Source organism: Haliotis rufescens, unplaced genomic scaffold, assembly GCF_023055435.1.
Source record: "Haliotis rufescens isolate VD_foot unplaced genomic scaffold, xgHalRufe1.0.p SCAF_6, whole genome shotgun sequence".
Classification (NCBI taxonomy): Eukaryota; Metazoa; Mollusca; class Gastropoda; order Lepetellida; family Haliotidae; genus Haliotis; species Haliotis rufescens.
In genome coordinates, this window is record NW_025964334.1 from 48,006,038 (window position 1) to 48,031,657 (window position 25,620).

The 25,620-nt window shown below is 40.9% G+C and overlaps 2 protein-coding genes across 2 annotated transcripts; one reads left to right on the forward strand and one right to left on the reverse strand.

The window, feature by feature from the left end:
* Positions 1 to 2,647: 2,647 nt before the first annotated feature.
* LOC125374855 lies at positions 2,648 to 5,875 on the reverse strand. Its single transcript, XM_048386534.1, has 3 exons — positions 5,844 to 5,875; positions 3,607 to 4,264; positions 2,648 to 2,758 (listed from the first exon to the last, which is right to left on the reverse strand). The coding sequence occupies exons 1-3, from the start codon at positions 5,873 to 5,875 to the stop codon at positions 2,648 to 2,650; spliced, it is 801 nt and encodes a 266-aa protein (XP_048242491.1).
* An 11,080-nt stretch (positions 5,876 to 16,955) lies between these two features.
* Positions 16,956 to 23,540, forward strand: LOC124146904 (innexin unc-9-like). Its single transcript, XM_046517456.2, has 2 exons — positions 16,956 to 17,081; positions 20,687 to 23,540. The coding sequence occupies exons 1-2, from the start codon at positions 17,079 to 17,081 to the stop codon at positions 21,806 to 21,808; spliced, it is 1,125 nt and encodes a 374-aa protein (XP_046373412.2). The 5' UTR covers positions 16,956 to 17,078; the 3' UTR covers positions 21,809 to 23,540.
* Positions 23,541 to 25,620: the final 2,080 nt, after the last annotated feature.

Here is a 25,620-nt window from a genome sequence, read left to right on the forward strand (position 1 = left end):
ACAAATCGTCTACAAATGTTGGTAGGCCTTCTAGCGGTTGTAAATTTGTTCTACCAAGATTTCCTGCCAAATAGTCGACATTGGCGATATCTGGTACTAGATTGCATGCTCTGCTCGCATTTTCTAGCAATAGGTGGGGTGCTACAGATTTTGCAGCTCGTAGGCCCATACTTTGGTATGTTGTCTCCATTGTTTTTTGCTCCATTGTATGTGCTCGAAATTTGTTGGTCTATATACTTTTGGCTACGAAATGTTTAAATTGAAATTCTTCACTACTTGTTGCTTAGGACTGAAGTCTGTTTTTCGCTATACATTGCTTCTAGACCTACCTATTTTGCAGATACTGGAGGGCACGTTTTTTGGACTCGTTGGAGAAAGAAGTAGCTGAAAATTGGCTAGCCCTAACCAAAAATGTGCTCTAGTAAGGATCATATTTCAACAGCACTGGCTGATTGTGAGATATCCGAGGATGAGTTTCGTTTATGAAGGCGTCACACTGTACCGAAATTAACACGAGATGGCCATACGAATATGGGATTTTGAATTTCGCGTGAAGATGGCCCTGAACTTGGTCAACAACCTAACAACAGGCGAAGCAAGTACGATGCCTACAGAAGGTCACACAATGGCACCCGAACCACACACGAAGGCAACACGAAGATGTGAATTTTTATAGTAGCTTATAGCTGTAGTACACACGAAGGCCACGCGATGGCTACACGACGTCGTATTGAGAGTACGATACGTTCGAACTAGGTCACGAAGGCGTCACATGACCTCCCGATGGTATAAAACCTTTGGCCGACCGTGGGAAATTTAATTGCTGATTCAACTTTAACATGCCACCCAAGGCAGGGAGAGGCAACGTGAAGAAGCGGGCTGTTAAATACATAACTCAGAAGAGGAAAGCAGAGGAAACTGAGGATTTAGAGGTCCAAAAAGACACTACTGAGTCTCCAACCAGAGAGAGAAGGGGGAGGAAATCCAAGAAAGATGTCAGTCCTCCAGAGCGGTCCCCAGCGGGATCCTGGTCTCCTCACCAGACCCAGGACTCTCTGCCGCACTCACCTTCTCCCCCCCCGGCCTCGTAACAGACAGCCCGAATCCTCGGATGATGAAGGTAAATATATAACTTATTTTTGGTATGGATGGGGGCAAGAGGGGTTATTGATTTTGTAATATATTCCCATACATTGTTGTCCTGCATGTACTTAATTTGTTTTCCATTTGGTATCTTTTCAGATGAGTCAGCTTCCCCCGCCCTCCCCACAGGCAAGTCCAAGGTCAAGCCTAAAGTGGGCAAGGGCAAGGGCGACAAAGGGAAGGGCAAGGCCCAGAATGAGAACCCACCCCCTGGTGCACCATACAGCTTCACAGAGGCATAGGAGGAGACAATCGCTCACTGGATGGAGAGAAGGAAGCTACTGTATGACATGAAGAGCAAACAGGCCAAAGACAAGGCATTAAGGAGGCAACTATGGGAGGGAAAGTCTGCGGAGTACGGGGTGGATTGTAAGTATATACAAAAAATACATTTCAATTACTTTGAAATATTTGAAATCTATTTCAGATACTTGACATACATTGCTGTCAATGAATATTTCAATGATTGTACTAATTATTTGTTTTGATTTCTGTCATTGCAGATGATTCAATTCAGAAACGGTACCACACACAGAGGACTCGATTCTCGATAACCCAAGATGAAATCCCAGAAGAGGTCCGGTGATGGTCTGTCGAGTGGTGATGAGAAAGACCCCCAATCCTTGCTGAGGAGGCCAGTGAGAATGACAGTGACCGTGACAAGTTCATCCTCCGGGTCTTTGGGTTCCTGAAGCCACACATCAGACGTCACAAGAAGGATACACCAGCTAGTGTGAGTATATCATTGAAATTAAATTCAAATTGAACTTTGTTGAACATTTTCAATTTCCAAACTTTTTGTTTCCAAATATAAGTTTCAAATGTACTTATGTTGACATTTTAAGGACAAGTTGGCCTTGGCTGAGACGGGTGAGCTGGCTGGGAGTGACAACAGTACCATGGCAGGCAGTCTTGCAGACGAACCCAGGGAGCCCACAAAGAAGTACACTGGCTACCCTACACCGATACCTCCTTCCAGGACCAAAACAGCTGCTGAGGACCAACCCAAGTCTCCTACCATGGAGATGAGAGTTACCGGAGCATCCCGTGATCTCCAAGATAGGCTGGTTCAGTTCATCACTCGAGAGCAGCAAGTCAACAGGGCCACTCCTTTCCACAAGTACCTGGAAACCGAACTGGATCGTCTGCATGATGCCTGGCTGGAACCTGCGTATGGGGAGATCACCACAGTTCTTAACCAGTAAGTATATAAAATTGCATAAATTTGAAATTCATTTATTTGATGTCACAGATTTTAATGCATGCTGAATTTTTGAGCTTGTATTAATCCTATGCTGTTTGTTTTTGTCTTTCCAGTTACCGGAAGGTGTCCAGACAGTTCAGGATGAGGGAAGCAGCTGGTGACCAGATCAGTCCCTTACAAGATGTCCCGTCAGCATTCCAGTCGCAGCAGCAGAGGCCAGTTGCTGTGATCCCAGTCTGCACATCTGCCACCTACTCAAGACCCAGCCAACTTTAACAGGAGAGTGCCCAGCGGTACCTACTACTCTGCCAGCAGAGCTGCCTCCTCACTGTTAGCAGAGTTCCAGCCAGATCCCAGCCAGTGCCCTAGGAACCCACCTCCGGCATCAGTGTGGAGATCCCAGGAGTGTGGCTACGTAGAGCAGGCGAACCAGCAGTACAACTTAGAACAACAGCAATAGTAGCAGTACCATACCCTCCAGCCAGCCAGCCAGCCAGCACTTATACTCAGGGGTACGTACCTTCTCCTCGGAAACTTGAGATTGTACATAATAAAAATTGTCACTTTGTTATTTTTTTTTGTCATTTATCCTTACTTTACTTATCGTTTACTTATTTTAATTTCTATGTTAAAGTAGTATTGGACTTTTTAAACTATCTAAATGTTGGGCCTTTATTTTATTAATCAGTGGAAAAGAGAACAAGTATCTAAATTTCAAAAACAAATTTTATTACTCCATACACATTTTGCTTTAAATTACAATGCAATATGTGAAAATAATTTGTTCATCATCACAATGTTAGTGTCTCTGTATTCATTTTACTGTCACTGCTTTGTGGGAATATTTACATGATCATCTTGTCCTGTCATGGCACTGAACCAGGTAAAGTATGGCCCAGGTATCTTCTAATTTGCCTCCCCTCCTGTGTTCCAGTGTTCCTTGCCCTCTCGTGGTAAACATCCAGAAGTACTTTGTCATTTCTCCATGCCCCTGGGATGACATTCTAGTTCTGATCCTCCAAGTCCATCAGGTTGTTGTGGGTGGCTGGATATCTCAGTCTGATGAGATTGTGAAGAATCACACAATTTGTAATGATTTTTCTGCATGTCTCTGGCCTCTTGTTCATGGTCCTCACCAAACTCGGAACTTATGTGCCAGAATACCAAAGGCATTCTCCACTACACGCCTGACTCTTGAGAGTCTGTAGTTAAATATTCTCTCATGGTGCTCCATGTTTCTGATTGAAAACGGGTGCTACTATGTAGCATGGGACAGGAACATCATCACCAGGTAGAGACTTCTCTTCAGGGAGATTGAATATGTTGTTCGGACTCTCCAGGCCTTCCTTCAGTTCTGACCTATTGTAGATACTGGCAGCGTTCCTGGAACCATCATAGCCGACATCAATCCAGAGAAACTTGTAGTCTGTGTCGACCAAGGCCATAAGGACAATGGAGAAGAAGCCCTTGTAGTTTCTGTACACAGAGCCATTATTCCAAGGACAGGTGACCGCCACATGCTTGCCATCCAGAGCACCACAGCAGTGTGGAAATTGCCATCTCTTCTCAAACTGCTCAGCAATGGCGATCCACTCTTCAGTTGTAGTAGGACACTGGATCACCTCAGCAGCAAACTCGGCTTTGATGGCATCGCAGACTTCATTAATGATGAGGGAGATGGTGTTTGGAGCAACTCTGAAGTTGTAGGACAGGCTTGGATAATTGTCACCGCAGGCCAAGTGTCGTAGAGTGATGGACAGCTTGAGACCAGGAGGGGGAGACTTTCTGTACCATGTATGCTTCTTCTCTATTCTGCCTTCTACCCTACGCAGCACCTCATAGTAGAGGCCTCTGGGAAGTCTTGTGTAGTTGTAGAAGACCTTCTCATCTTCTGTCTTCAGCTCATTTAGTAGAGAGCTATAGTGCCATGGCGTTCTCTTCTTTTGTCAGACAGCCATTTCCTGACCCACATAGACCTCGGTTTCCTCCTTCGACTCGGTTTGCCCCTGCCCTGGAAAATAAAAAGCAAAACAAGATAAGTACACTGTCGAATGCTAGAAAGGCAAATAGCAAGAGGTGAGGTGAAATGGGGTTTAACGTCGCGTCCAAGATTATTGCACTTATATAGCGACGTGCATGTACGTGTGTGTGTTTGTGTGGCTGCTTGTACTAGTCTCACCGATGCCGATTTATAGCGCTAGCTCACTGAAATACCATGCCGCAGTTTAACATGAATACCCCACTCAGACACAGTATACTGACTCCGAGCCGACCAGTCCTTGTTTCAGCCCCTTAATGGCGAGCTCCAGACAGGTTAACAACAAGTACCATCTTTTAACGTCTTTTGGTATGACGCGGTCAGGGATCGAACTCCGGGCGGACGCTCTACCACAAGACCACGGAGTCGGTGCAAATAGCTAGAAATGAGAAAGTGAAATAAGACCATTTTAACCTGTAAGAGGAGGTGCTGGGCCTGTAAGAATTGCTTATCATGTTCTCTGGGGTGCATCAAAAGAAGCAATGCTGCTGCCTTCTTTTTCCTGGTTGTCTCATCATCAAAGTATGCCACTCTGCGGGAACTGAATTGTGATTAATTGTGTCTGAAGCTTTGGGAGTTGCACACGCCTCTGCTCTGTAGACTTGCTCAGGTCTGACTGAGGAAGATGCTCTGAGGCTGGCCTTTTACGTGTCCACGTTACCATGACACATGGGAAACGCTTGAGCTACTCAAATTCGGCTGTCTTCGCCGACACCCTGGTCCCATCTCGATGTCAACGTACTATAATACGATGGCTACACGACGGCATTGCGAGGGCTTCACGTAGTCATGTTGCCTTCCTAAGACAATCGGGCAGCTTCTTGTTTCCTTCATATTGTCTTCGTGGGCGAAAAATGCCCGATGGCACCGATGATCACACGAAGTAAAGACGAAGGTGACACGATTTTACAAGATGCCCTCACGATGGACTTACGAAGGGCAAAATGGACACACGAATTCAAAAGGAAAATGAACCTTGGCAAGGTCTTTCGGCAATTTTTTGGCATGCCAAAGATTTTGCCACCGCTCACGAAGTTGCTGCCGGAGCTGGAGACACTCCACCGGCGGTCATACGATGGCTTAAGATGCCCTCACGAATGGCCCGATGTTTTTACGATCAGAGCCGAATATTTCCTTTATCGTGTGTACTGGGGAAGCAGATACACTATACGGACAAGATGTGTATGGGCCCTTGGGGCCAGACCATCAATGCACGACCCTGCTTCACTGCCGAGAATACCGTCTTCAGACAGCCAAATGAACATGTTGACTGGTAACGCGCATGTGATTTCTATAGTCCGTTTCAGGAGACTAGTGTTATGCAGTCAGTCTCTTTGTCCCTCCTAAAATCGGTAAACCATAGCGATAACACAATAGCAGTTCACCAGGGAACAGGGCACAGAATCTCACGCAGACGTCACGTTGTCCGGTATTAAGCTATTAAATAAATATGCCTACTGGAGAAGGCCAAGATCAACTGGAGAAGGCATTTTGGAACAACAATCATCAATATTGAAATCCAGCTAACGGGTTATGTTCGTAAACTTTACTGGCGCTTCGGTTAGTGTTTTCACTGTTGGTTGGTTGGTTTGTTGTTTAATGCCGCACTCAGCAATATTCCAGCTATATGACGGCGGTCTGTAAATAATCGAGTCTGGACCAGACAATCCAGTGATATCATGAGCATCGATCCACGCATTTGGGATCGATGACATGTATCAACCAAGTCAGCGAGCCTGACCACCCGATCCCGTTAGTCGCCTTTTACGACAAGCATAGTCGCCTTTTACGGCTTATTCTACCCCGGAATCTTCACGGGTCGTGTCTTTACTGAACAAGGTTTGAAGCTTCATAAAATTACTTTATCTCCCCCACAAAATGACATTTTCAACACATGTCAGATCACAGTTTCGTGTACGTAGGACTTTGTGACAGCATTTCAATATCGATGGGTTTTTTATGTAAATACTAAAGAGTGCATAGGCAGTTATTGGATCAGCTGGTTAAGAATACGTTAAGAGATGATGTTATACATTAATAATGTTTGTTTTTTACTCCGTCGTCTTCGAAGTTATGTGGCCTACAAGCCTAGTCTACATACACACACGACATTTGGTCGAAATCGGACCAGTATTAGCTGCGTTACAGGTGTTTAGAGGTCTGCTATATGTCAAGTTTATACCGTCTTAACATGAAGTGAACTTATAACTGGTGTGTTATTACTTGAAGTTTTGGTAATAGCATAATGAAAAGTACGTGAAAAGATAGTAGATTAATCGTCGAGTTCAGCGAAATCAAACTTTCAATCACAAACCTACCGTAAATCCCACAGTCTGTAAAGGATTTATGACAAGGTGAGCTCGGGCGGGGTGTAGGGTCCTGTTTTAAATGAAGGACCCTACACGCGGCTCTCGGATAAGCCCCCTACCAGCAGCTTTTTATTCGGCTTGTCCCGGAATAACACGAGTTGGTCACGAATGCCGCTGGAGCGCTACTGCTGTCTCGCTATACCTTCGCCGTTGGTCACGTTCCAATATGCACTCGACTGACCCATTCTCATGGGACTAAGGCTAGCTGACACGCTGTAACGTCAATAAACATGCATTGGCAATATTTGTCTGCTTAACTCTATTGACAGTGTGTATTTTGAATTCGTGCCAATGCCGATATGAGCTTCCACATGCACCCCTAACACAAAATACGATGTCGATATATTATACCAAGTTGCACTGTTTTCTATGCAGAACCGTTGAAGATACGAGCCCAGACTTAAACCTATTTCTAGAGTCCGTTTCTTCCTGCGTTGTCCATCAGCTGTATATATACTGTATCTCACTGACCCTGACAACTGATTTCTTTAGTCCATAGCGGATAAACACAATCGCAGTTCGCTGAAAATTATGCACAAAGCTCACGTACTAGTTTATGGAATCAATAAACCAATACCACAGGTCTACGGGCAATGCTGTTGCGTATAGAGAAGAGAGATACGCTTCCTTCAGTGTCTGAACCGAACAAGTTTGAAGTGTCGTAAAATGTCATTGTTATCCCAACAAAATGACATTTTCACAGTCAGATCACAGTGTGGTGTATGTAGAACTTGGGATTTTGTGAATGCATTTCAATATCGAACTGCATATTTAAATACTAAATAGTGCCTAGTCTGACAGTTATTGGATGATCTGGTGAGGTACAATAGGTTAAAATATGTTGTTATGGATGAATTCTGTTTCATTTTTCTCTTCGCAGCCTTCAAAGCGATGTAGCTACAATAAGCAATCACACACGAATCTAGACGAAATGGGACCAGTTGTTTCGGAGTTACAAGTGTTTTTTTCCCTGTGTTCTGAGGTTGTCAGGATCTCAGGGACCTGTCTCATAGCTTAGATGCTAAAATGCATGTCGAAAAGCGTTGTAGCTGCCATGGTCCTGCAGTACAAAATGATGGGCATCTGATTGCGCTGCCGCATGGCAAATCTGGAAGTCGTTGGACAATTAGTGTCGATGATTATTGCTGCAGAAGTTGAGTTATATGCCCTTAGCCATTGGGCCTATGGTCTTGGGATTTTGCTGGTATCTGCCTCACATTGGTGTCCATGTTGCTGTTGATTTTGGAGCAATTTAGAAAAATTAGACACAATACACCAACAGGGCCTAAAGCTCTGTCTTGGAGTTTTTAGGACTTCTCCCATGGACAGTTTGAATGTGGAGGCCGGTGAACCTTCACTCGAACTGCGCCACATTAAACTTTCACTGCAATACATCACTATATGGTGCTCAAATAAATCCAATCCAGCATACAATTGTGTTTTCCACCTTCAGTATGATAAACATATTTCGAAATTTATCAAACCTGGTCCCACCACTTGGAATCAGAATTCAACCACACATCACCGCAGCTAAAATTGATCTAAATATCATATCACCTAACCGTCTCCTGTCGTCTCCTCCCCGGCGGATGGTGAAGCCAGAGGTAGACCTCTCTCTAACCCAACTCAAAAAATCTTTGGTTTATCAACAAGCGCTCAACCAATTGCGAACTCAATATAATTCTCACAGATCCATTTTTACAGACGGTTTTTACAGAGACAAAACAGGTAACTCAAAAGCCGATGCTGCAGCTAAAGCAGCTCTTGACAAACCGTTCTCTCCACTACTTATCCCGTACAGCGATTTCATACCAACTATTAAAAGTTATACACGGGATCTCAGGCAAAAGAGGTGGGACACCCAGGCAGGAAGCAATAAACTTCACGAATTAAAACAAACAATAGGTCATACCTACTTGGGTTGTCCGTCAAGACATGACGAGGTCGTTTTACGACAATGTCTTATTGGCCACCGTCGGTTTACACACGAATATCTGCTTAAGACAGATGAGGACGAACCTCCTTAATGTATCCCTTGTGATGAAAGGTTCACCGTCAAGCATATATTGCTAGACTGTGTGGACTTTGCAATCGCAAGGGATTCACATTATCAAAGTGTTAACCTAAAAGATCTCTTTTTCCGTGTCAGCGGGCATCTCATCATAAAAAACTTGAAAGAAATTGGTCTGTATAATAAATTTTAAATATGTATGTGAATAATTAAATGCTTGTTTTTAAATCTGGTGTGATGCTACTATTAACTGACATTATTGAAGGCTCTGTCCTGGGTCCCACTTGCACAAAGCGATTTTAGCGCTAAGGTGATTGTAACTCCCATACTTTAACATAGGCTTACAATAGTCTTAGAGCTAAGATCACTTGGTGCAAGTGGGCCAAGGAGGTTAGTAACGTAAAATTATTGCCCCCCTGTGTGACACGTAATCCTACCATAATCAATGTAACTATCATCAACCAGTGTTTTAAAGCCAACTCATTGATGAGTTTTTGTTAATATTGGCTAGCATTGTGCACAACCACCAGTGGCTAAAGTGATGACGTAAATCCTGCTTGGGTATCATGCAGGAGGTACTGTAAGTCCCCATGATCCCCCAGCGAGGTGGCCTAGCTTTGGTTACTGGTGGCCTATAGCCCATGTTTTAAAACCGTATATATAATATTGTTATGCTCAAATATGTTTCATGAATTGTTTCTAAGTATAGTATGCTCAAATATGTTTTACAACTTGTTTTTAAACAAAACTTTGCATTAGTGACTAGATTGTAATTATATTAACTTGGTCTCGTCAACATATATGGCTGATGCGACGTTAAATTTTAACTCACTCACTCACCCAATTTAACTTTCGATTATCATTGTGATGGAATCTGTCCCAAGGGTATGGGAGACAACTCTGATTGTCTTGTTTAAATAGTGTTTTGCAGGGCGCTTCAATTGTTCTGGAATGTTATAATGTCCTTTTCACTCAAAATCAATTTACTATAATACATGTGCAATTTCGTGATATGCATAAGTGATCACAGCACATTTTGGAGTATTATTCTGCAGTATATTTCCATGTAAAACACTTGATATTTCAAGTAGAGTTTCTGTTAAACTCATTTCCAAGTACATGCTGCTTTAAGTATAGTTACTATTCTTGTACTGTAAATAATGGATAATATACTTCAATGATTTATGGTTCTCGTGTTTATTGAAAGTTAATATTGATCCTGTTAACCATTCTGTTAATCAATAATTATTGTAAAAGGGGTCCATGTCATTTAGACTAGTGTTGACATAAATAACAAAGAGAACTAACTTGGTACATAGACACTTTATTGTAACTATGCCTGTAATAGTCAATGAGTTGTATGTTATATCCGTTGCGCCATGCCAAGTTCTAAACTTGATGACAATACAAGTTCTGTCAGCCGTGTTCTTACGAATACAAAGATACTGACCCAAATTCCTTCGTTGTTTTCAGGCACTCTGAGTGATTGTGAGCTGGGTAACATAAAATAATTTGATATACTTTCTCAGTAACTCAGCCACCGAAGCTTCCACAAAATGGAAAGTCGACAACTGGTAGTCGGGAAGCTTCGATGACTGAGTGTTTTAGATCACTGACTTTGTATCCCAAATAAATTTTATCACTTTCTAAAAGACATTGTGGATACATACATACATACATACATACATACATACATACATACATACTTAACGATACACGACGTATATATATAAAAGCGAAGGACCCCTTTCCATAATCATGAGAAATATCTGCTGAAAGTGAACGATTCTGACTATATCATAAGTATGTGTATGTAAATCACTATCAAATAGTGATGATACGTCGGCATGTGTCTCAAACACGTGCAAACACAGACAACACAAAACATAGGGAATTGCATTGAACCTAAACGGTGTAAAAGGCTGGAGCTTCTGGAATATTGCTGGGCATAAGGGAAAAGTTTCAGTCATCCCTTTTGTCACAGTCATACAGTCCTGGGGATAGGTTTGAGTAACCCTGAATAATTATGAAGAGATCTAAATATGAAACAGATGAGGCGGTGTCACTGGTCTCCTTTGGTTCTGGGGGCACGGGTGGCCCAGTCGTTTAAGGTGCTGCAATTCGCTGTGCAGAGTTGCGTCCCTTGGGAACGCCAGAAACCTATGATTGTGGGTTCGAATCCCCAACTTACTCAGTCACTCACAGTGGAAGGGAATTGGGTTTTTTACCTCTATTGAACGATATCAGATCATTAATACACATGCAGCGTGGGTTAAACTTCTAAGCAAAAATCCCTTGTTTTGATTCCGTCAGTGCGAGCAGAAATTATGACTTCCAGTCTTGATTATCCACTGAAACAGATTCCATTCGGCATAAAAGCCAAAAGAACAGCGAAATTCATATCAGCAAGCTTAAGGAGGGGAACACATCTGGTGCCGACGAGGATACCAACTTTTTACCTAATGTTATGTTCTCACATTTCACACATATGACACTATGAGGAAGTCCAGCATTTCACATTTTCTCAGGAAACTTCACATGACATTTGCTTCCATTTTTACACAGAGATGTAACTATATATATGGTTCGGTGACAAATGCCCCATAGACCAACGGGATAGGTTCTTCTTCAAGCTTGTATAGTATAATGGTCTACAAAGTTAAGAAATCAAATGTTTTTAAGAAAACACATGTTATTTATTGCGCTTGTTTCAAATACTGTTTGCGATAATGAAGAAAGTCCTTCTTTGGTTATATTAAGAAGGTTGGTTAATCTTTGAGACATGGATCTGATCTGCATGGACTTTTATGGGGCTTGTCGGAAATCGATACAAAAGAGGAATGGACATATGTCTCCAAGTTGTAGAGTCAAGCCAAAAGTTCAAAATAGTGATGCATGGTTTCGGCAGATTTCTACCTCAGGTAATATACTGGCCTTATATATGGCATAACTAGATACTAATACTTATACAAATTTCTTTGATCATACAATTATTGAAGTAATGTTAATAACGCAAGAATTCAAGTAATTAAGGTAATTACAACTTATTATTTATAGATACAAAATATCACACTACAGACAGATATTGCAGTGTCCCATTGAACTTGTGACTGAAGAGTACAGAAAACCTTCTAGATTGTGCGGATACTATGCACGATATATCCTAAGGGACATTACTCTATAGTGAGTGAGTGAGTTGGGTTTTACGCCACTTTTAGAAATATTCCAGCAATATCGCAGCGGGGGAACACCAGAAATGGGCTTCACACTGTACCCATGTGAGGAATCGAACCCAGGCCTTCGGTGTTACGAGCGAACGCTTTAACCACGAGGCTATCCCACCGTCCCCATTTCTCAATAATGGTTATCTGACATTTGGAAAAGGTTCAGTGGAGTCCAGGTTGACGTGATTGGGTTTAGCGTCCAATTTCATTCACATATTGACGTGATTGCACGTGTGTGTGTGTTGCTGCTTGTTCTGGTCCGAACTTAAGCCGGTTTTATAATGCTAGTCCCCTGAGATACCAAGGACACCACATCTAGACACGTTATACTAACTACAAGCGGGTCAGTCCTTGTTTTATCCTCTTGATGCTAGGGTGGTCGGGTAGCCTAGTGGTTAAAGCGTTCGCTCGTCACGCCGAAGACCCGGGTTCGATTCCAATGTGTGAAGCCCATTTCTGGTGTCCCCCGCCGTGATATTGCTGGAATATTGCTGAAAGCGGCGTAAAATCAAACTCACTCTTAATGCTAAGTGCTAGGCTTATTCACAACAAATACCATCTTAAAGCGGTTTTTTTGGTATGAACGAACGCCGACATTCTGCTCAGTCAGAAGCGTGGGTAACGTTTTGATGTGTCGCGTACTTGCAATTCCTACTTGAACGTTATATGGACGCTAAAGCAGGCTTCAATCGATTTTAGTAACTGAACAAAAATAATAATAATTATTTTTATTATTATTAATGTGGAGGCTCTTCATGATAAAATTGTTTTGTGCAGTCTTGCACACATTTATTTGTCTGATTATCCCCTTGTGAAGCATGTCAAGAAACATGATAAAAACAAGGCATTCCAGAGTTTTCGTAAACAAGCCAATGATGTGGGACACCATTTCAATGTCAGTGTCTTTTTATGGTTCTATACTCCTGGACGGTACAGTAATGAGTGTCAACCAAGTGAAGTGTCATATCAAATCGGCCCAGACTTTTCAAAGAGAGGCTATCTGAACGAACACTGCATCGAGTTAATGTGCAGTGTGTTGAGATGTTCAGGAACCCTGCACACTCCTTCGCTTGGACGAGGTCGGGTGGCCTGAAAAGTGAAACAGTAGGCTTTCTGTTTGTTGCTTAGGACCAGTGTCTTCCCACTCGAAACCGCCAGTGTGTCATTTTGCATCAAAATGTAAATATGAAATGTAGATTATGTACTGAATTTAATGAGACTGTCAGTGGATGCCCAGCTTTGGCACAAATACGGTATCTTAAGCGACATGAAGGGGTGGCTCGATAATGTCATTACCGTCTTCGCCATGCTTGTGGTTTTGACACAGAGGTCCATCCATGGTACGACCCGGAATAAATAGAGGGCGTCATGGAAAATGATAAATACAAAATTCTTTGGAATAGGCCCGTACACAGCCACAGATGTATCCAGGCCAACAAGCCTGATCTTGTCCTTTTTGATAAATCCAATGAAATCATTTATATAATTGAATTTCTGTCCCTTTTGACACTAATGTGATTGACAAGATTGAGGAAAAACATGGCAAATGAAAATAATTAATGTTAATTATATCAGTATGTTTATTCTGAAATCGTGAGGTCACCTGGTGTTTTTCTTTTCACGACTTTGTAACGGAAGATGACATACATGAGGTCTCTTATAATGATAAGCAAAGACCTTGCTCTGTAGCGGGGAAGTGTATACTTGATGAACCGTGAAAGAGAAGGAAACCCTTTAGCACAATGTTTTGATGTGATTCCGTATATTAATGGAGCGCAAGTGATCAAGATGATTACAAAGTTATACTAAACAAAAAGCTGTTATCTATGGTAAGTTATACAATCTCTGAGTGATATATTTTTATAATACCTACGGTAATGTTTTTTTAATAATTTTAAATTTACTACAGTCGTTAGGTGTTTTTTTATTTACAAGTTTATACACTCATATACAGAAAAGACAGTGTGACATTAAAACAATCATAAACATGTAACTATCATAGTCATAGGGTATAAATGACACCAAAGGCTCCCACAACATAGAGATTACAAATATGGCGGGAGGCTACTGAAGCAATGGACCATTACACACGCCATCTGGGTTTCCTCTAGGTTTACAAAAGGTAAAAGGTGGTTTTCGTGAACGCTTAACTCGGTGTTTATCATATACAATATAACCCTATAATAAAATACAACCTAAACAGAAATAAACAAAACGAACACACACGTCTTTGTACATCTGTAGCGCCACATCTTCCCGAGGCAAGGGACTTGACTGACTGAAATGTCCAGTTTCCACCCTTGCCGAACTACGCTGGGAGCGCAACCAGTGACTACTATGAGTTATGTCCCTTTTATGTCCCTCCTATTTACCAATCAGATTCCACATGTCATATCACTTGCATTCGTTTCAAACATAATGGCGTCCCCTCAGTGAAGACGATCTGATAAATAATCAACATCTAATTTGTAATAAAACGGGTCTTACTTCGAGAATACATCAAATCATGTTAGCACCTTGATTAAAAACATGAAAAGATTTGGAAAATATCTGGCGGTACACATACTTTGCGAATCTTGCAATCCATAATTGCAGCCTAGTTTGGCAAGGGTGGAAACTGGATTTTTATAGTCAGTTAACTTCCTTGTCTGGAGAAGATGGTAGCGCCAAGGTGAGATTATCATTGCTAGTCATGCGTCCCATGTAACAAAGGGCGAATTTTTCAGAATGAACAGTACTGCTTATCAAACAAACTTCCCTGGTAACAAAGGTAGGTAATTTATAAGAAAATAACTTTTGTTGAAATATTATTGGTTTTAGTGCGTTTATTAATGAAGCGCAAGTGATGGTGAGGACTTATGCGCGCCCTCCCTTCACCCGGAACACTATAAGTTGTAGCAGGATCACGAGGGGTACATGGAGTTTTATGCGTCGCTCGACGAGCCGAAGTATCACGAGTAATCCTGCTACAGCGAATTCATCTTTTCGACATGTTTCGATATGACATTGTAAAAGCATAAAAATAAATTCAAAGTTGATAGAAAACAGCTGTTTCTCGTGTCTTCAATTGACTCGGGAAACAAGTGCGGCTTTTTGCTTGGAAGCGGGGTACAAGGAATTTATTCTGCCTCTCAGAAATCCACATGCAGTCTGTCTTGCTCGTGGCGGGGTATAAGGGATTTATTCGCCCGATGGGAAACTTATTCCCCCCAAGGCGGGATTTGTCGTATTTTATCAAGATCACGTTGACCAATTAGATCTCATCATTCGGACATGGAGGTATGATAAAGCTATTTGGCATCAAGTGCCACGCTCACAGTTTCCACATAACACAATATAAGACGCAATTGTTTCAATTGCTTATGTCTATTGCGTGGACAGTAACAACCAGAGGGCAAATTTACCCGTTCACAATAGTTAAATTGACTTTTCGTATTTTATTACACCGCAATGCGCACAAAAGCGATCTAGCTCCTACCAATTTGCCAATAGCGATTGATGAGAAAACAATAAACCACAGTTAAAATGACTACGTTTTGTACCCAAAATAATTTAATCTTATATTTACAGAATAAATCATTTAGAATAAAGTTACATTAATCAAATATATTTTATAACAAATTTCTTAATTACAGCAGCGTAACAATTCTTAAAATGTCAATAGCGATGTGCACAGACTCAGAAACCTATCATCGTGGGTTCGAATCCCGGATTACCCCGATTTTGTATCTAAGTTTGTCAGGACCATAAACTTGATCGTAGGTTTCACCACAGTGCTAAACGTCTGAGACATGCCTCACTTCGGGCATTCCTCCAATATTAAGCTGACACGCCGTCATATAACTGGGAAACTGGTCAAAGCAGCGTTAACTCAAATTCATTTACTCACTCACTCAATCACTCACCCTACACCAATATGTTAATATTGATCTGGGACATTCACGTCGTGTGCCATTCCATGTCATTCCGGGACAAGCCACTTAATGTATTTCTCGTGACCATAGCTCTGAACTTTGTTGAAAGTATTTAGTTCCCTGCAAATTTGAGCACCACTGGCGTGTTTCGAACACATCACAGGAAGACTGAGAGCAGCGTTACAGCGCAAAATGGTCACCGTTCCTTTGATTCGCGAGTGATTGTTTATTTGTTTTGTTTGTTGGTATAAAACCGAACTCAACAAAATTCCAGCTGTATGAAGACGGTCTATAAATGATCGAGTCTGGATCAGATTATCCAGTGGTTGACATCATGAGCATCGATCTACGCATTTGGGATCGATGACACGCATCAACTAAGTCAGCGGGCCTGACCACCCGATCACGTTAGTCGCCTCTTACAAGCATGTTGTCGCCTTTCACGGCAAGCATGGGTTGCTGGAAACCTTCGCTAACACAGATCTTCACAGGTTTGATTCGCGTGTAAAATAAGTTGATGAAATGGTTGTAAATCGTCCAGATGATTAAATATCCGGTTTAACATATTCACGCGATTAACTCATGCCAATAAAGCTATTTTTCGAACATGATGCATGTATTTATGCCTATTCAACAAACGTGTGGCTTTCTTATGTATTTTTTTTATAGTTTTCAATGATTAATTTTAATTTATCTTTAGTAGTATATGTGAATTCAGTATTATTGTAGCAACATTATTGAAATATTAATTTACAGCCGAAGAAGTGAAACAGTTTCTCACGAATTCCAAAATATGCCAGGCTTATTCCCTTACTTCAGCAGTGGTCAGGTGGTACCGTGGTCGAAGCGATTGGTCGTCACGCCGTAGACCGGGATCGACTCCCCACATGAGTACAATGTGTTAAGCTCAGTCCTTTTTTCCCCGCTGTATTGCTGGAATGATGCTAACAGCGGCGAAAACCCCAGTGACTATCTCACTGAAAGCGATTGTAGACCTGTGTTCGATGTGCGCCAGTAGTAATAGCCAGGAAATAATTTATTTTTATGGTCCTGCATTCCGCCATTTTGCTTGCAAGTGGACCAGCCAGCTCGCGATAAATAGACGACATGTTTGCTTAGCCGAAGTAGGACATTCCACGAGGCCTTCACGGACGTCACTGAACAGTGCTGCATAAATGGTAACTGCAATGTAGATTTATTTTTTGGTAACGAGTGTTTTATTACAATCAGTATATTTCAAACTATTCTGTGACAAAACCCTGACAATTTATTAGGTTTCACATTTCTCCTGACGATATAAAACAGTATCAATGGGTGTCGGAGATCGACCATGTTTCACACGAAAAAAGCCAGCCAGCGACCATGCAGGGCCTGTGATGCCCGACATGAACATTGCTCGTTTGTGACCTTTAGATTTGTATTGTTTCTTTTCTAAAGCAGCTGTGCTAACGTAGGATGAATTGAAATAATAATCATAATCATTATCATAATATTCGAAATGTCACGCTTGCATCCCAAGTACCAAGTTGTCCGACTCCCCATTGTTCTCAGTGCCTTAGGTTTGGTACCTCCCAATCTGTTGACTGACATTGGGAGAGTACCCGGGGTGGCTACCAGAAATACAACCCTTCTGACAATCAAGGTAACGCAGAAGTCTGCAGTGTGGGTGAATCTTCACATTCTCCGTAAGGTTCTGGGTGGGTGTGACAAGGCAGCGCTTCCTGGGAGAAGTCCTATTCGATGTCTGGGTTGCGTGTAGAGGGGGCAAGGGCCCTGAGCTGATGATGAGCCTAACAAGCCTGACTGTGCCAGGATCACCCAAACCCTCTCTGCTGCATTTTTTCATTTTAATCTGTACATACTAATAATGTCAAAAGCGTATAACAAGGACATAAAAAGTGTTGAGGATCTTCTAAAATTCTAAGATTCCACAAATGTTGTTATACAGCTTACTGAAATCCTGAGATAGAGCCTCCTATAGTAATGATTTTATTGGGTTTAGGTTTATTCGGTATGGGGACAAGCACTGAATGCAGAAGATTAAAACATGCCAATACATCTTTTATAAGACCAAGAAATAACAGAGTTGTCAAGATTAAAAGTTTACAGTTTTCTTGAAAAGTGACGATCTGATTAGCACTTATTATAAACAGTTTACGTATTTCGTGAAAATGTCAGTTTGTAGTCGAAGATTGTCCCAAGACGTTTGTACTCTGTTACATCTTCCACTGTATATCGGTTAATAGTCCCTTGTGTTGTTTTTTATTCTTCTTTCGAAATATATTATAAAATGTCGTCACATCATTCAGTAAATTATTGATTAGAAGTGTCTTCATTGTCGAAAAGTAGGTTGCTAATGGAGATGTCATCAGCAAACCACCCCGTTGAGCAGTTCGGGAAAGAGGTGAAACAGTCATATAGAATACTAAACTCGCTCCGGAGTAAAACCAATTTTATGAAACTCATGAATAGTTGTGGTATCTGACGAGCGAAAGCTCTTGCCATATTACTTGCCATATATAACCTTTTTAGAATTATACTGTTGAGTATGAATAGGCTGACACATACACGATCCACGGCATAGTCCAATTGAGTTTAAAAGAATAATACTTCAAACACGTCAAAAGTTGAAACGTATGAATTTAATACCATACAACGGTCCACCTTTAGAATTCACAAAATTATCGTAGGGCTAAGACTATCGCAACTCACATGCTTTTACTTAGACCTAACGACTGTCGTTGCGCTACAATACGATCGCCTTGTGGAATGGGGCCTTGCACCTAAGACCGCCTCCATAGTCTTGTGGTAGAGCGTCCGCCCGGAGAGCGGAAGGTCCAGGGTTCGATCCCGGGCCGCGTCATACAAAAAGACGTTAAAAGATTGTACTTGTTGTTACCCTGTCTGGCGCTCGGCATTAAGGGGCTAAAACAAGGACTGGTCGGCTCGGAGTCAGTATACTGTGTCTGAGTGGGGTATTCATGTTAAACTGCGGCATGGTATCTCAGTGAGCTAGCACTTATAAATCGGCATCAGTCCGGACTAGTACAAGCAGCCACACACACACATACACGTGCATGCACGTCGCTATATAAGTGCAATAATCTTGGACGCGACGTTAAACCCAATTTCACCTCACCTCACCTTGCACCTAAAAGTTTACAATAACGTCACAATACCCGATGACGTAATTTGTCGAAGTTTGTTGCAAGATCCATCCTGACAATGTGACGTCAGCCTAGCAACAAGGTTGCTGGGGTCATCGAGTGTGCATAAGCTCCTCTCAATGATTTATCAACTCCACACGCAATGTCTTTGAATAAGCCAAGGGATGTTGAGAGCTTTCAATATTTGTTCGTGAAACGTGTACCGAGAGTACATAAGCGCGCGTTTTGGTATTACACAATGTGTAATACGGCTGTATGTTTATTAAACGGGTGATCTCTTCACGGGAAAGTAATAAGTTAGTTTATATAATGAATAGTACCGGAGGTAGCACACAACCTTGGGAAGCTCCAGTGTAAGCGTGTATAATCCAACATCAGGCAACAAACACAACTTTAATACTGTTTATACAAATTATGTGAGGAGTGGGTGCTACCGGTCGGGCAGGACTTGCTTCCACAATTTCATGAATACCTGGTGTCGATTTTCAGTGATCCATTTAAATAATTTTCGCCGCTATTTTGGAATCTGCTTCGTTTGACAATCGAGACTGTCGTTGACGTTAATATTTTAAACGTTTTTGTGGTGCTTTTTCTCGAACTTGTTCATACATATAAACATAATAATAACGAGGAATAAAATACAATCATTTTATTAATTCATTTTGAAACAGAGACGAATCGTTTTACTTACGCGAGATTAGCAAATGACCTAAGATGTTTTCCGATTGGTTTCTCATCGGCTGCATTAAATTTATGTGCACCTGTGGACGGTCTATATAGAAAATAATTTCCCGCCCCTTAACCAACTAGAAGCTAGTTGTTTAATGTGAGGTAACATATTATCCATTGTAAGAGAAACATATAGAACCTGGTTTATTTTGTCCCTACGTAGGGGTAGCAATCAAAGCTCTGTACTAAAATGCCAGTCGTGGCAATTCGCAACAATAACCGCTTTTATAAAGACATTAATGAGACGAATGTATGCATGGTGAGACCCATTCCCTTTGCCCATATTCTCCACCCAATCCTAACCACTTGAACAGGCCTGAGAGTGTTAATTATTGTGAGTAGTGTTAAGTATTGTAGTAGGTAAACTGACTGTACTGTTACCCTGGGTGTCAAGTCACCAGTGTTAAATCGACATAGTCACCATACAGGGGGCACAGTCACTTTATCAGGTGGTGTAGTTTTTAATGTATCTAGTTGGTGAGATACATTCAAACATTTAATAGGTAGCTTGACCTCTTTTTCTGAACAGCAACTGTTTGACTGACGCGGCCTGAAGTACAAATATTCACATTTAACCCTAGAGAACCTATTTCATTTGACAAAGTTTATCCCATTAATGTCACTAATTAACCGCCAAATACCGAACTAATTTCCTCTGGAAAATCTGAGTTGGTGTCAGTCGAAGACGGTTCATCTAAGTGACGTCATGGCTTTGCAAGCTTAACGAGTGCAACTCTTGATCAAATTACATTCTATACAAGAAAATCGCTTTAATTTATGACAACACGCAAATGCAATATAAACAGTTTTCTTATTAAGATTTAATAGACGTCTATTAAATTGACAAGCTGTTCTACTTCGACTGACGATCATTTTTTTGCTTCCAGATAAAAATGGCGGTATTTCGAGCATGGTTTGGAAGTGGATTAGATCAGGATTATGACGACTCCATCAACGGCTGGACAGTCCTTCTTTTCGCCGTGTGTTCTGTCGGATCATTCGCCTTGCGTTACATCACTACACCCATCAGTTGTTGGTGCCCAGCTCAATTCGAAGGCTCTATGATCTCGTACACACAGGAATCATGTTTTCAGAAGGATATGTATAATAGCCAACCAGTATTTGATAATTATGAGGACGAAACAAAACCTCCCTCTGTCCCCTCGTTCCACCTCTGGATACCCCTGATACTCTTCCTCCAAACACTCGCTTTCAAAGTACCAAACATCATTTGGAACAGCAGCAAGCATTTGTTAACTGTAAATATGGACGAAACTTTTGAGTCTCTGAAAAGTGTACAACTGACCGATCCGGAGAACCGCCAGGCCATTTTCAGTGATGCAGCCCGAGTATTTGGAAGTCTTCTGAGAAGAAATCGATTCGTTCTAGCTCTTTTGTATCTATTTGTGAAGATCCTCTCATGTGTCAATCTCTTAGCACAGTTTATGTTCCTGACGATATACTTCAGACAATACCTGGCAATCAGGGTAGGGTCCTATGCTGGTTTGGATATGGACTCCATCATAAAACCATTGCTTGTAAAAGATATTTATTGCGATTTTCAAATTGTCGGGATTAGCACCCATATATTTACAGTTCCGTGTACTCTGCCAATCACCAAAATCTATGAGAAGATGTTCATATTCCTATGGTACTGGGTCTTCCTTCTGGCTGTCATCACAATCCTTAATCTCGTCCTGTGGGCAGGATTTCTCTTCCTACCGTTCCTAAGAGATGGCAGGATAGCTGCCCATATCAACGCTGCCAAAGGATCTCGCCCTGACGAAACTGCTGTAACACGTTTCATCAGCAGTTTCCTCGGAATCGATGGGGTGCTTCTCTTGTCCATGATCTCCCGGAATTCCAGCGAATTAGTTGCAGCAAATCTCACCCAACATTTGTACCAGGTGTTTCAGGAGAAAGAAGAGGAATTTCAAATTCAACGAGACCTCTACGGAGAAGAACCTGGGAGTGACGCTATCGAAACTGGAAAAAAACAGGAACTGTAGTGGCTTTACCATTGTGTGATCTACCCTCTGATGCCAAAAATCCGGAGAAAACGCCTATTATGTGATAGCAGAACTGATGTATCGTGCATTGAATTTGTTTACTCGAAAAGGGGTTGTATTAGTGGATGATATTATATCTCATGGCTATTATATCTCTTCCTGTTAGTTATATGTGATAACATAGACATTTTCGTAATATCAATGTCAGTCCTTGTGTAAAAAGAGCATTTCAGAATGCCTCAATGGAACTTTGGATTAATTAAAAATAGGTACATGGACGACGATGTCTTTGTTCCACTGACAGATTACTTCATTTACTCTTTCAGCACTTAATTAGTTTTCCATTGAAGAATCCTAAGCTAACTACAATACGATAATCCCTTACCTTCAAATATGAATGATCTCGCAATCTCTCAGGTGCACTTTGTAAATTTATGCATCAAGTTATGTTGGTGTCACGATTAATCAGTTTAGTTATCAAAGCACAAACGTGGAACTATTGGCGGATCTGAGCTAATGTATATTACATATTGATTACAACTCGCATGATGACCGCGTCATGTTATATGCCCGCACATTCATATGTTTATAACTTTAGATATTGAATTACAAGTTATATTTCTGCTCCATATCAATGTTTTGTTTGCATGGCCTGAAACTCATATTAGGGCAATCGTGTAGCTTGCAAAGTGGAGCCATTTCGCTTTTATTATCTGACATCTGTTGATCGGTGCTGGTTTTGCACAGGCCTTTATGACTTCTTCTAGAAGTGCTTTGACGATTTATTGTATATCTGTTTTGATATACATGTACGTTGTCGAAGAGGAAATTGGAGAATACCATGAATATTCGAACCTCTCCCTTCCAATTTGTTACTATTTTTTCTCCTTTAAGTCCAGAAAACCTTTTTTTCATATAAATACATCAGGAAACTTTTCTCGTCCGTGAAAAGTCATTTTGTAGTTTGAGCCTGTAACTTCCCCTCCGCTTTCCATGTACGTTTTTTTTATATCAAATGTTAGTAGTAACTTATTGAATAATAAACACATTCATGTAAATACAAGCCATGTTGTGACAGTTATCAGTGGGAAAGGCAGACCTAGTTGGTTCGTGAGTCCTTAATTAATAAAGTGGATGGCGCTGCGTTGTGCACAAGCTGCTTGTGCAGTGTTAGACTTCACAGAACAGACGAGAAAACCTTGATGCATCGAAGTTTGTTAGTTTTACGAAAGTCTGTGATGTTCTAGTTATTATACTGCTCTTTGTCAGCAGAATTTTATATTGTTCATATCAAATTTTGTTTCGTCACGATATGGCTGAAATATTGCCGATGTGACGTTAAAATTTAACTCATTCACCCACTAATTATTTAAGTTACAGTGAACTGAGTTTATTCACATGTTAGCTTTCAAAGGTTGTGATGGATACTTATAAAATCCTCAGTTGAGTTTACTCACTAACTACTGTGAGCGATTTTTGCATGACTTCTGTGCTTGTATAAACACAGTAACTGCTAAAAGCGGCGTAAAACCATGCTCACTCACAGTAACTGTTAATCCTCTGCATTGTGCTGGCAAATTGGGGATAAACTTAGTTAGAATCCTTGTTTATCTGTGACATCTTCCAACTGGTGACATTTTAGTAAACTTTAAAAGTGATGACGAATTTTAATATTCATATTATTATAGTTTTTCAAATTGTAAATAAAACTTTGATAAAATTGTGCTACACTCATTGGAAACATGTATATATCTGTGGGTATATGTCACGTCACATCAGCATTTTTTTCAGTTATATTGCGGCGAAATAATTGCCAGCTTTTGGGACTACATTTACTTACTTACTTATATTGGAGATTTTACGTGCGCTTTCCGACTGCAGCGTATTTCGCACACGGACCCGGCCAAGCCATTTAATGTGTTTCCGAAAAGAGGAAAAAGTTGTTTGGCAATCCAGTAGGGGTGTTTTAGTGGTTGCTTATATAGAATTTTGGAAATTTGGAAATTTTGAAAAAATGCCAAGAGGGTTTGGGGGACGAACTAAGGGACCTGAGTATGGAAGTTTGTTAGTTTGATTATGTGGTCTGGTTTTGGTAGTTTATTGGGGTTTTAAATGCGATTTATTAGTCCTGTTTTGATTAAGTATACGCCTAAGGCTTTGAATTTTTCTATTTTATTTTGTGGGTTTAGGATTGCTTCTAGAGTAAGAGCCTTATTTAGATTTAGGGTGGTTTGTAGTGTAGTTCGGTGTGTTAGGTAGTGGGTGCAGTGTATGTATGAGTGCGTGTTCTGGGGTTTCTTGTTGTTTGCAATGTGGGCAGGTTCCTGTTGCGTGTTTTCTTATTATTTTGAGGTGGTTATTTAGGTTGGTATGTCCTGTTTGGAGTTTAGTAATTACTCTGTCGATTTTTTTGGTCGGATGTAGAATTTTTGGTTTGGTTAGGGACTACATGTAACATGGCTGCTTTTATATTTCTTATACAGGTGCTTGACTGCCTCAGTAGTGCATGATCGATTAGAATTTTTTATTGTGTAAACAAATCAGTCAAGATTGCAACAAAAGATGAATAAATTAAATAAATCTGGACCGCAGTTACCGATTAAGAACTTACGACATAGAGACAGGCAGTCGATATATAACAAACGTACATTTGGAGTAAATGACCCTATATTGTAGGTCAATCGCTTTTGACATGTTTAAACTCACTTTAAGGCATGTATCATAAATCTGTTATATGTTTCTACTGTTAGAATGTGTCCTGATCACCATCCAAAAACACCATTCATTGCGTGCTTGTAACAACCACCTGTGTTAACATATCACGCACATATCATCAAAGAGAAACCGCTGGTCGGAGTAACGCGAATAATTTATTTCTGAAAGTCGGCGTAACGCGAATGAACCGAATTGGTACCTTGATATTCAACAAGAAATAATCTTGTTTATTTCCAGGCCATCCTGATCATCGTTTACTCCTACTTCATGCATGGTTAGAGGCAAGATCAAAGGCGCCGCCCAGCAATTATTAGGCAACATACAGGGTTGTCTGTTTCGCTTCGAACCACAATCCCCACCCTGTCGGTAGGGGTTATCTAATGGTTTTGTGATAGTTGTGCAAATATGCGTTGTATATCGTATATCTTTGTTATAACTATCCTCTTATTTGCTAAAAGAAAACGGATATTACCAACAGAAAGTTAGCCAACTGGAAGATCCACTGTCTGCTACATTCCTTATGTAGGCTAAACGGTCCTGTTTGTGTGTACGAGACGTAACATCCGAAGACTAATAAAGTCAATTTTAAGACAGTACTGACTATGGAGCCGAAAGGTAATATGTCCAGAACGCATCTGCTATGTATAAGAGGATGTCTATGACCTGAAATGTTATAACGTTAGATCGCGAGGGCGAAACATTAACGTAGATACACGAGAGTTGGGACACTGGCTGTGTAACACCAAGACACGCGGTTTGAAATCAGTCACTGATATAAGAAATAATGTTAATATAACACACAATTTTGCTTTCATATGAAGCATTATGAGAACTGGGGAGCCAATATGCAAGTATTACACGCATTCACACACGGAAGAAATTTATAGTTGATATTGTATATTTTTCAATCAGTCTGAACACACGTATATCAAAATAGCAAATAAACAAGTCCATGGAAAATGCTTTGTTGCACTTTAATGTTTTTTTGCTTTCACTTAGACATTCATAACAGTAAGAGAAGGTTTGGGATTCCTCTTCAAAGTACTAAAATAACAACTGTTGTTTACTGAACAGAGAGTTTTTATGATAAAAACATT

What these genes read in the sequence shown, in the direction of transcription:
- LOC125374855 (XM_048386534.1), bottom strand. Translation starts at nt 5,875, where the DNA reads ATGCCTTCTCCAGTTGATCTTGGCCTTCTCCA. An exon ending in GTTGATCTTGGCCTTCTCCA is followed by an intron (nt 4,265 to 5,843) that starts GTAGGCATATTT and finishes ATGGCACTATAG; the next exon opens with CTCTCTACTAAATGAGCTGA. An exon ending in TTCCTGTCCCATGCTACATA is followed by an intron (nt 2,759 to 3,606) that starts GTAGCACCCGTT and finishes TGCTCTACGTAG; the next exon opens with CCACACTCCTGGGATCTCCA.